At 36.5% G+C, this 13,386-nt stretch overlaps 1 protein-coding gene across 1 annotated transcript in view; it reads right to left on the bottom strand.

The window, feature by feature from the left end:
• Positions 1-9,676: 9,676 nt before the first annotated feature.
• LOC111409747 overlaps positions 9,677-13,386 on the bottom strand; it is a 6,555-nt gene continuing 2,845 nt past the window's right edge. Inside the window, exons 2-3 of the mRNA XM_023039755.1 lie at positions 10,729-10,861; positions 9,677-10,151 (exon numbers count right to left, since the gene is read on the bottom strand). Coding sequence (XP_022895523.1) covers positions 10,095-10,151; positions 10,729-10,861 — 190 coding nt within the window. The 3' untranslated portion in view covers positions 9,677-10,094. The remainder of the gene's footprint in view (positions 10,152-10,728; positions 10,862-13,386) is intronic.

Raw genomic sequence — 13,386 nt, 5'->3', positions numbered from 1 at the left:
CATTCTCAAAGACGAACTACTCTCCTGGTATTTTGGTGATGTCTCTCTACTGAAACTTTAAGGTTTCAGTGTATGGTATATTTCTGAACCCTCTTATCGATTTATATTTGGTTCTTGTTAATCTTGGAACTGGTTATTAAGGTAAGTGATCCTCCACGGCTTACCTTTGTCCAAGATCTCGAGATTAGGGCTAGCAAGCAACATGTCATCCACATATAACAATAAATAAACTTCACAACCTATTTTAGAGTTATTAAAATATAGACATGCATCAAGTTCACTCCTCTTAAAACCAATTTTAAGCATATAAGCATCAAATCTCTTATACCATTGCTTAGGACTCTGCTTAAGATCATAGAAGGACTTTCTAAGTAAATACACAAGTTCTGATTTCCCCTTCACCTCGAACCCTTGAAGTTGAGACGTGTAAATCAATTCATCTAACTCCCCATGAAGAAAAGTCATCTTAACATCTAGTTGCTCCAACTCCCAATCATACTGGACAACTAAGGCCAAGACTAACCTAATAGTTTGTTACTTAATAACCAGTGAGAACACCTCATTATAGTATATACCCTCTCTCTGAGTAAATCCCTTCGCAACCAACCTAGTTTTATATGTTAAAGGTTCTTTAGGTTTTATTCCTTCTTTTTCCAACTTTCAAAATTTTTACAGTTAACCGCTTCCTCAAATGAAGTCGGTTCAACTAACTCCAAGGCTTTACCTACAACTAGTACAAATTCCATCAAATTTGAAGAGATGTATATCAAATTGGACTTCATTTGTCTTCTCTCTATATCCCTCACTAATTGGTAATCATCCAAATTAGTATCTGTAGATGTTTCTTGATTAGGGACAACAGTTTCAAGAATTTCAAGTTCAGGTTGCTCTATCACTGCTTCTTGATTAGATTCTTCTTAAGGTTGGATTTAAATATCCTCTAGATTATCACCTAATCTCTTCACCTCAAATTCCATCTTCTTTTCAGTAGAAGATTCTTATTTCTCAGTCTGGTTGTTCTGACTTACTATGTTTTTAAGACAAGGCATATCAAGTTCATTGAGCTTCACATCTCTACTGTTAATAATCTTAATGCCATTTACACTTAAAACCCATAGTCTATATCCTTTTACTCCCTCTGAATAACCTAACATGACACACTTAGAAGCCCTAGGGTCCAATTTGCCCTCAACCTGATGTACATAAGCCACACAACCAAACACTCTAATATGTGACAAATCTGGAGATTTTCCAAACCACAACTCTTGAGGAGTCTTGAAGTTAACAGAACTAAAAGGTGACCTATTTATCAAATAGGCAGCAATACACACAATTTCACCCCAAAAACCTATAGACAACCCAGAATTAATCATTATACATCTGACTTTATCCATTAAAGTCCAATTCATTCTCTCCGCCACCCCATTAAGGGGTATGTCTTACAGTCTTGTGCCTCATTATACCCTTTTCCTTACAGAAACTATCAAATTCAAAGTTACAAAACTCTAAACCATTATCCGTCCTAAGAGTTTTCACACCCTTTCCCATTTGATTTTCAACTAAGGCAAGCCAAGACTTAAACTTACTAAAAGTTTCAAATTTGGATTTAAGGAAATACACCTAAATTTTCCTCGAGTGATCATCAACAATGGATAGAAAAAATATATTTCCTCCATGTGTGGGATGTTTTTTAGGACCCCACAAATCTGTATAAATGTAGTCCAATGGTCTCTTAGTGTTGTGTCCACCTATCCTAAAGCTAACCCTGTGTGACTTTCCTAGAACACACGTCTCGCAAAAACTTAAAGGTATAACACTATCCTTACCAAGTAAATTCACTAAGGTATTACAATCCTTTGTTCCCAATGTATCCCATCCTCTTATGCCAAAAATCTTATTTATCTTCACAAATTAAAGATAATGCCGATTCTTTGCTATCTAAGGTTTTACCTTGAAGGACATATAACCCATTCCTCTTGAGACCTTTCATAACTACTAGACATCCTTTACAAATCTTTAAAGTATCAGCATGAGATCTGAACTGATGACCTTCTTCTTCAAGAGTGCCTGAGGAAATAAGATTCCTTGCCCGGCCCGGGACAAGGTTGATAATGCCAACATGCATCCTAATAGCAATATCACCTACTCCTTCTATATTGTGTGTACGATCATCCCCTAAGTATACTTTTCTAGGATTCACAGCTCTATAGCTATAAAACCAAGTTTTAACTGGACGCATATGAACAGTGGCACCCGAGTCTAATACCCACTCAGTGTCGAAATCAATATTAGAAAAATTCATGACATGTATGTTATCACGAGCACCATCTACGTCGGTGTCAAAATCTACTGACACGATCATAACATGTAGGCAATCGAGTGAATCACTTACAGCAACTAAGTTCTGATAATCACTGTGTTGTGGTCTCTGTTTCTTCTTAAGGTCATTACAGTCTTTCTTGAAATGTCCTAACTTGCAACAATGGAAGCATTGCTTACCACTCTTATCTCTAGACTTAAACATACCCTTCGATTTTCCTCTGCCATTTTTACTTTGAAAATGGTTCTCCCTCGTCTCATTTCTCTTCTCTTGAGCTACCACTCGACTCTTTCTTAAGCTCTAGCTCCCTAACCCTCAAAACACCAGTCACAATATCTTGGGTCAAAGTATCCCTAGCATATGTGATAGCATTCCTAACATCTCTATAAGATTCGAGCGTAGCATTTAAAAGTATAACTGCTAGATATTCATCATCAAATTTCATATCATTGTGGGGCCAAACACTTGACGAGTTTGTTAAAATCACTCAAATTGAATTCAAGATCCTTTTCTGGGTCCAGCTTAAAACTAAATAGTTTTTGAAGCAAATGTATTTTGTTTGGAAGAGATTTTTCCAAAAACAGCTTGTCAAGTACTTCCCACAACTCTTTGGCAGTTTTATGTTGTTCAACTTGTCCTAATACATCATCAGATAAATGCAATATAATCAAACTATGTGTAATTTCATTCATCTCAGTAATTTCATTTGGTTTAACTTTTAATGCATCGGGATATTTTTCTGGGTCGTCAAGAACTTTAGAAACTTTTTGTTAAATTAAAATAGCTTTCATTTTTTGCTTCCAGATGGAATAATCTCCCTTACCATTGAATTGTGTTAATTCAACTTGAGAGGCCATGGTAGCAAAATAATGTTTTCAAAAAAAAGTTTTACTTAGCCAATTTATCCACACACAAATGCAAGCTCAAACCAATTTATGTATAAATTACTTTCTAAGATGACATAAACGATGATATCACAACAAGTAACACATAACCAATATCACAAGAGTCGAATAATAATATGACAACAAATAACACAATATTTCAATTGTAGATTCGAGAGGGTGTTAGATCGCGCAAATCGAGCGAACCAATCTGTTGGTTCGTATTTTAAGGAGAGATGCGAGTCTTTATCGATCTAGGGCCTCCAATAACTGCCCTAAGTCATCCAACAGTTGCTGCAACACCAGGAAACACCACCGAGCCACCAACGAAAAAGTTTCTTCATTTCCACTTGTCTGCCAAAGATTGTATCTGCTTCCACAGTACACCAAACTGAAATCCAAAACCACCAGAAGGTCAGAAATTCATCAAGGAACAATTTGTCTCTTTTCACCTCCAACTGAATCTCCTCCACGCGCCCGCACGAGCCGCACGTGTCCTCTGCGTGTGGTCTCACGTACCGCCTCCACCGTCGGCGTGTCTATCACACACACTGCACCAGCATATACTACTTGATATCTGGAGTCTGGTGGTGGTCTCCGTTCGTCCACCAGGTGTGTAGTTTTTCCAGAAAATGAGTTTAAAGATTCTGCTGAACTTGTTTTCGAACAAAATCGAACATCTTCGAGTTCCAATCCGATTTTCAGGTTGTTTTAACAATTTTCACCACTAGCCTAAGCTCTGATACCATTGTAGAGTTTAAAGTGTAGTTTACAAAAGATTATTACAACTACAATGTGGAAAATATAAACTCTCTAAGTGTAAAATCGAACCAAACGATCCAAAGCTTCTTCAACACCACCAATGAAGTTTTCTATGATGTTGAGCTCAAATTTGTGCCACACCGGATCATACACCATCATCCACGGGAATGGAATGGATATACCGAGAAAAAATCCACTGAAAGCCACCAAGAATTTCATCGGAGATTTGAAGTGCTCCCACTTGGTTACCTCTCAAAGCTCTCTCTATTTGTTATGCCAACTTCAAAAATGAGAGAATGAAGAAATCTTGTAATCATAGAGACAATCCATTTGAATTCAAAATTCAAATATTGTACTATAGTCAACAAGAAAATGACAACACTAGTATAGGATAATTGACCACAAGATTAAATCCAGCCATATAGATTAATCTATGGTCCATAGTATTCCTAGACTAGCACAATCCACTTCACACTCTCTAGAGCAATCATCTTGCACCAACTATAAGGTGTGATCCACCTTACACAAAGTTTATTGCTGCTTCATATACCGAGTAAGGTCAAGTTATTTGTGTGGTAAATGTTCATTGAAATACTAACAACAAACATTAATCTCGATTGTCAACACATTACAGTACAAATTAAATGCTATAGATGAGACGAGGATGAGGAGAACCCATTACGTGCCGTTATGAGCTACGAAGCTGTACAAACTGTATAGTGTGGAAGTTCATTTTTCAGCTTAATTGCAAACTTTGAAGATGTAATATGGGCGAGTAAACTCCGAGGTCTTGGCAAGTGTTATCTATGGAGGATATGGTAATTTTACTATCACCCTATGGTCTTTCTGGAAGTCTAGAAATGCAAACATTTTTAAGAGCACATATATTGCACACCATCTACTTTAGGATTAAATTATTGTGCCAGCATAATTTGATGTAAAGGATTAAACAGAGAAAAAACAAGTCCATAACATAGATCTTCCAAACAATCATACATTCAACGATTAATTTTCTTTAGATGGCAGTAAATAAATTTCATAATGTGAATCATAGATTATTTATTTCATAACAATAAATACATTTCTAAATTTTCATTCTTACCCAAACATATTTAAGCGAACACGTGTTGCACGGCATCTTCAAACATATGTTGCATAGCATCTTCTCTAGGAATGTATTACTGTGCCAATAAAATTTATTTTGTCCTCGCCAGCTTCATAGGGTAATTTCATATCAAAGGAAGATCTGGAGAAAAAATGATTCCATTCACTAATCTATATGACATTGATCTTCTAAACTTTTATCGAATCTTTCTTGAAAGAAAAACAGAAGACATTAGGAACGTCCGAGAGTCGTTTTAAATTCGACACATGCCCAATCCCTCTCTAAGAAATTATCCCACAAAGGCTCCGTGAGTTCTAAAGAGGTATATGCATGTCAAAAAGATATACAAACTAGGCTGCACATAAATAAGGCCAGTTTCTACTTTGGGAGGTCATAACTTATTTATTTTAAGGCCAAAATTAATGATCTATATCCAAATTCGAAGTATTCTCAAGGAAAGACTGAGCCAATTACACCAGAATGTACAAGGTTCAATTGTGCAGAAAGATGAATTACATGAGTTTGGATATATGATCTTTAATTGTTGTTTGCAAGATGTGGGATTCATAGGTGATCACTTTACATGGAGAAATGGGTGAACATGTAAACAACTGGATCATGCCCTTCTGAATAATGAGGCTATTCAGCTTTTTAAGAATTTCAAAGTCTTGTATATTAAAAGAAGTGGTTTGGATCATTGCCCTATGTTGATAAATTGGAATGATTCTGAACAAGCGGGGCTCAAGTTCATTTCGTTTCTTAAAAGGAGCAGGCGAACAAATGGACACACAACAGGCCAATTAGTCTTTCTACTGTGTTCAATGAGATAAATCACCTAAATTTTAACGATCCATCTTAACCAGCTATTGCCTAAGATAATTTCACCATATCAGAATGTCTTTGTTTCCAGATAGATTAATGATTGATAACACTCTTCCAGTGCAGGAAGTTTGTACATTTAGTTGACCTTAAAGTTGAAAGGGTTAACACTAAATCTGGACATGCAGAAGGCTTATGACATTGTAAACTAGCATTTTTTGCTCAAAACTCTGTCTGCCTTCGGCTTTGATGAACTGTAGGCGACAAGATTGGAAGATGTATCTCAGGTTGCTGGTTTTTCATTCTTATTAATGGTGAGTTATCTGGTATTTTCCAATCCAGTGGAGAACTTGGACAAGGAGATCCTACTTCACCTTCTCTGTTTATCGTTAAGTGCTGAAATTCATTCTCATGGGCTTCAACATTTGGTGGAAATATATCCAGAGATTATCTTTGGACTGATGGCCAGCTATCTATCTCCCATCTTTCCTTTGCAGATGACATATTCATTTTTGTTTACGGGCAAAAAAGTGCAAGTGAAAAAATTATTTCTTTTATGGCCTATTAGGTAGATATATCGGGACAAACGATTAATAATAATAAGAGTGGCTTTCTGGTATCCTGAAAGGCTACAACTCCTATCATTCGCAAATGAAACGTCTCACGGGAATCAATCAGCAGACATTGTGACATGACCCATCTCAAATCACCCCAGTAGACCCGATTGTGACGTGCGTTGATGATAGACGCTGACTAGATGTCAAATTCATCATCAAAGCTCACTATAAGTTACTAAAAAATATACAATAAAATCATATGTTTATAAAAACATAGTGCAATGGGCCCAAAACTTTACTTCGTGGTTTAATCAAATTGACTCATATCTTTCAACATGTCGTGTGGCTCTAACTTTGAAATCACCAGGCTCCTCAAACTATCAACGGCCAATATTACCCGTAAAAATAATTTTAAAAAAATATGAGTTGATAGCTCAGTGAGCGAAATAGTTCGAAAATAATCATACTTTCTCCTTTATACATTTTTATCAAACATCGAGTTCATATCATTTAATATTTCACATGATAGTCTTATACAATTATAAACAAAAAATGAGACACTCTCATAACACTGTAAATGTCATCTTTTAATTACGATATAGTCATCAGCTGATATCTATACTATCATCTCATCACATCACATATGATGCACCAAAAATGTACCCTCTAATTAAAATCTAAAATCCACCCATCGAGCCAAGCACTTTCGCCACGGGTTTTTGGCCCCTTCCGTGAATAGAAATGGGTCTTAAAGACCTCTGATAATCAATTCTAGAATACAGCCAAGGCCTCTCAATGAACTATATGTACATGATCACGACCTCTTCATCCCCAGCCGACTCCTCAGTGCAGTATAGAACATGGCCAATGCCCTTCTGTGAATTAGAAGAAATATATAATCACGAGTACTTTTCTGATCGATCTCAACATTACATAATTCACAATGTACCATATACAATATCTGAAAGTCCACATGTATCATAATAAAAGATATTCCATAATAACCATATAATTCGAACACATAATTGCACATATTTTGATAATATACTTAATTTATAAATATTTTAAAAATATTTATATTTTTTCACTCGCAGAACGATGTTCGCAAAATTAACTCAGTTGGTAAGCTGTTTCAATGTTAGTATCGCCACCTAAAATATGATATGATTTTTAAATCAACGATTAATTATTTTAAAAAATTTCAATAATTAAATAGGCAATGCCCAAAATTAATCATTTCACGTTTAAGCGATTTTCACAGTCTCTTTAATCGCTAAAACTAGTCTTTCTTTCACTTTACTCATTTTCATAGTTTATTATACTTAACCCCTTCAATAAAATTGAATTTAATCTAACAACTATAAAATTAAACATAACTTGACAATAAATAACATTTTACTTACCTTTCAAAATTGAGAAATTCAAGTTTAATACTAGAAATCACTTATTTTTAAACTACCTTATCAAAATTTCCCCCTTTTTTTCTTCTTCTTCTTCTTTTCTTCCTTTTTTGTCCTCTTTTCTCTTTCTCCTTTTTCTCGTTTTTTTTTCCCTTGCTTCTACCGTTTCCAGCTGTCTCTCTCTTATATCATATGAGAAATGGATATTAAATAACATGCCACCCGTCCAGCTCTCCCTCACTTGTGTGTATGTGTCATAAGTAAAAAAAAATGGGATATTAGTTAATAACTTGCCACATGTACTCCCCAAACCCATTTTTACAATGGAAGTCCCTCTTCTTCAATTAAATATAATATTTAGTCATTCAACTTCCATTAATAGAAAAGTAAATCCTCAAAATTAAATTTCATCCATCTTAAACCTTTAAATATTGCCAATTTGTAAAATAAACTCCCAAAAATAATTTGGTCAATTCAAGTCCCACTAAAATGATTTACTTCATTTAAATCCTCTTTTGACTTTAATTTTGACTTTGACTAGTCAAATATTTGATTTTGAATAAATAGTATTGACCTTTGACTAATACAAAATGGGATGTAACACATTGCCCTTTGTTTATCTGGGGACGCCACTATTAAAAGGAGCTAGAAAGGCTCACTGTTTGATGGAATGCTAAAACAAAAATAAAGATAAAAAATAAAATAAACCTTAAAGAGGAAGACTCGAAGTATATTGTGCTAATCAGACTTTCTCCTGGAGTTCGTATCACGCTCATAAAGTCAGTTCTTATTTCTATCCCCATTTACATAATTCAGGTCATTTATCCCCCGAAATATGTGATAAAGAAGTTCGAAATGACAACGTCTAGTTTTATATGGAGATTATCTGAACATAAAAAACACGCGCATTGGGTCAAATAGAAATCGGGCACCCTACATGTACAATTAGAGTTGACAACCACACACATGGGAAGGGGCTCACGATGAATAAAAAAATCGTAGCCCCCTCCCCCCTCTCCCCCGGTGAGTAGGTTGTCAACCCCAGTTGTAAAACTAACAAAACTCAATGGAAATCGACATGGTTCCCACTTTCTGAGGGTGGGTTGGGCTTTCGAAGTAGAATAAAGCCACTTGTAAACTCTTTTTATACATCATTGTGCACATCATCCGAGTTGGAATGTGTGATTGATGGAAAGCCTGGATTTTTTTTTAAACTGTCAAATCGGAGCTTGATACGTGGCGGAGTGTACACAAAGCTATACAATATGATGTATATGAAACATAGTTGTTCCAAGTATGAAAGACTTAATTTGGGTGTTTTCTTTTAAGATGAGGTGGATATTTCTCTCCCGGTCATCATTGTGGCTCAATTTCTTTTCAACAAGTATTGCAAAAACAATCACCCGAGGCTTTCTTTGATCCCTTCTTCAGCTTTCTCCAACTTGGAAACATACAGAGGTTGTAGTAGACTCGACTGAGCCGCACTTGACTTGGAAAATTGGAAAATGGGAGATGTTTTTTGGAACGATCATTGGATAGGTAGATGGATCTTGTGGAATCTTTTTTCGGATAAGTGTCACTTGATGAAGGTAAAAGATTATTTGAACCAAAGAGAAGGATCATAGATAAACTTCAGCAAGAACTGCCATTGCTTGGATTTTCAGTCCCTTATTATTGACTTTTCAGCAAGAACTGCGACTTCGTCAATTTGAATTTGAGTTTCACAGAAATTATAACTCTGAGAATCCAGTTTAAATCATGACAACATGAAAACCTTCATTCGACTAAATAAAGTCACTAGGTTTGGTGTCTTTGAGCAGGCAAGGAAAGAACAAAAGTAATATATTACCATTGTATTCTTGGTATATAATGAAGGTAAATTGAGGTTAGATTGTATTTTCTTTCAAAACTGTACTTGAAAGATCCTTTATTGAATTGGAAATATCTACAAGAAAATATGATCATGGATCATTATAAATCATGTCTGCGCAAAACTGCGCTTAAAGGAACTTCATCTAACAATCATGATCCCTTGATTTTACAAAATTGCACGGCTCATGCATCCCAGACGCTTCCCTTTTACCAGCTTGAAATTCCAAATTTGAACAGTATACGGGATTTTTCCATGTGTGCCGAACTTCTTTGAATTAATCACGTCCTTTAGCGTGCTGCTTGATGTGCTTTACATATTAAATGAGGTAAAAGGTTCCAAATTCTTGCAATAGCACATGCTCATCTCGGCAACTTCTAAGCAGGCTCGTAGAGACCTAAGACATGGCCGTCAACACACCTCATAGCCACAACCTGGTAAAGCCAAGACAGGAATAAAGATCAAGTTTTCCGAATCTGAACACAGGGAATAGAAACTCGGATAAATCTTTCCAAGTAGTCTATGGTTACAAATTTAGCGTTAGCAGGACCTATTATGACATCTTTGCCCATTGAGCATGCTTGGCTAAGCTTAAAAAGTCAACTTACAAGTAAATAAGTTTTAAAATATACAATTTTGCTTAAGAGTGAAAACATTTAAGTTATACAAATATGTTTGAAAACAATAAGCCCTTGTTTGAGGCCCCTTTTTTTTCAAAATTTACTTTCAACCACACACTCTCGTAAAAATAATTTCACATAAACCGAAAATTTTCCCTATTTTTTAATCATACATTTTACAAAAAATCAGTATTTCAAAACACATTTTCCCCAAAAAAATGGGACTCAAATAGGGGCTAACTTACCCAAAAACATGCTTGGAAACAAAAAGTGACTTTACTTATTTTTAAGCTTTAAAATAAAATAAAATGAATAGAAATTGCCAAACATGTTTGGATCCTAATATAAAATGTGATTCCAAAAATCTATATTTTACTGCTTCGGGGATTACCTTTCCATGGACTTCATATTTAATTGGACCATCCATCTCTGCACCCAAAGCCATCAGTTTTGTCACCGTACTGTTGATATCAGTCACCGTAAAGGATAAGAGTGACGAGTATCCCTTTTGCTCAACATGGTCACTGAAAACACAAGGAAAAGCAAATAATGCATTTATATGACAGTCAAGCACCCTTGACAAAAGAGATGGGATCAACCAAATCCTGCAATTATAAATGAAAACAAAACATGTTTGGATAAGCTTAAAAGCTATTGAAAATACTTTTATAAGTAGTTTTTCCCATATCTGTTTAAATAAATTTCATTCATCGTACAAATAAAAGAATTACCTATTTTGACCTTGCTTTCATTGATATCCGACTTTCACCTCACCAACAAAAGTTCATTAGTTTTGAAATTTATTTATTTAAGTTATACGTAAACCCATTAACAATTATGGAAAATACACTGTTTCTATAACAAGTTTGATCAATGAGTGTAACATAGTTTAGGAGAACCACAGACCAAGCTGGAGTACGATAGGGGCAGAGAGAATTTTCGGTGGAGCGGTGAAATGCATAGAAATCGGAAAGAACACCAACGGCGAAAGTACTCTACTGGGCCAACACTGACACTGAGAGACGAAAGCTAGGGGAGCGAATGGGATTAGATACCCCAGTAGTCCTAGCCGTAAATGATGGATACTAGGCGTTGTGCGTATCGACCCGTGTAATGCTGTAGCTAACATGTTAAGTATCCCGCTTGGGGAGTACGTTCGCAAGAATGAAACTTGAAGGAATTGACGGGGGCCCGCACAAGCGGTAGAGCATGTGGTTTAATTCTATGCAAAGCAAAGAACCTTACCAGGGCTTGACATGCCTCGAATCATCTTGAAAGAGAGGGGTGCTTTCAGGAACGCGGACACAGGTGGTGCATGGCTGTCGTCAATTCGTGCCGTAAGGTATTGGGTTAAGTCCCGCAACGAGCGCAACCCTCGTGTTTAGTTGCCATCGTTGAGTTTGGAACCCTGAACAGACTGCCGGTGATAAGCCGGAGGAAGGTGAGGATGACGTCAAGTCATCATACCCTTTATGCCCTGGACGACACATGTGCTACAATAGCCGGGACAAAGGATCGCGATCCCGTGAGGGTGAGCTAACCCCAAAAACCCATTAGTAATCTTTTTTAGAAATCGAATGGATTCGGTCTTATACATACGCGAGGAAGCTAATCAAAAAAGAAAGAAGATGAGTTCTTCTTTCTTTTATCACTTAGGAGCCGTGTGAGATAAAAGTCTCATGCACGGTTTTGAATGAGAAAAAGAAGTGAGGAATCATCTTTTCGACTCTGACTCTCCCACTCCAGTCGTTGCTTTTCTTTCTGTTACTTCGAAAGTAGCTGCTTCAGTTTCAGCCACTCAAATTTTCGATATTCCTTTTTATTTCTCATCAATCGAATGGCATCTTCTTCTAAAAATCCTAGCTATTCTTAGCATGATATTGGGAAATATCATTGCAATTACTCAAACAAGCATGAAACGTATGCTTGCATATTCGTCGATCAAATCGGATATGTAATTATTGGAATAATTGTTGGAGAGTGCCACAACTTCCTCCTATTTTTTTTTTTTTTTTGTAAAGACGAAGAAAGAAATTCTATTTTCTCGCCTATTTACTACGGCGACGAAGAATCAAATTATCACTATATTTATTCCTTTTTCTACTTCTGCTTCCAAGTGCAGGATAACCCCAAGGGGTTGTGGGTTTTTTTCTACCAATTGGGGCTCTCCCTTCACCACCCCCATGGGGATGGTCTACAGGGTTCATAACTACTCCTCTTACTACAGGACGCTTACCTAGCCAACGCTTAGATCCGGCTCTACCCAAACTTTTCTGGTTCGCCCCAACATTCCCCACTTGTCCGACTGTTGCTGAGCAGTTTTTGGATATCAAACGGACCTCCCCAGAAGGTAATTTTAATGTGGCCGATTTCCCCTCTTTTACAATCAGTTTCGCTATAGCACCCACTGCTCTAACTAATTGTCCACCCTTTCCAACTGTGATTTCTTTGTTATGTATGGTCGTGCCTAAGGGCATATCGGTTGAAGTAGATTCTTCTTTTTGATCAATCAAAACCCCTTCCCAAACTGTACAAGCTTCTTCCAAAGCATACGGCTTTCTGGATGTGGATGATGATATATATACAGATGGATCTTTTATATATCGTACAATGAAGTACCACATGGGTGGATATCTATATGAATCCAAATCTGCCGAATCACTCATGGTATGATCTTCTACATCCTAGGTCTTCCCGTTCCGTCATTTGGCTTATGTTCTTCATGTAGCATTTAGATCGAATGACTCTACGAAATTACGTCGACACTTCCATATATTATGGGTAACGTAGGAGACATATCTATTTTTCCCCCGGGGAATCTTTAGAATCTATAAGAACGGTGCATTCCGAGGTGTGAAGTGGGAGAGAAGGGATGTCATTATTGGGGTTTTGAATAAAATGACCTTTTGATTTTTCAAATGAGAGGTGTTAAGCTTTTTATCATCTTAGCGTCGAGCTATTTTTCCGCAGGACCTCCCCAACAGTATCGTCACCACAGTAAAGTTTAACCACCAAGTTCGGGATGGATTGGTGTAGTTCCTCTACGTCT

The sequence above is a fragment of the Olea europaea genome, chromosome 15 (genome assembly GCF_002742605.1).
Source record: "Olea europaea var. sylvestris chromosome 15, O_europaea_v1, whole genome shotgun sequence".
NCBI lineage: Eukaryota > Viridiplantae > Streptophyta > Magnoliopsida > Lamiales > Oleaceae > Olea > Olea europaea.
This window is presented reverse-complemented; position numbering and strand designations above follow the sequence as displayed.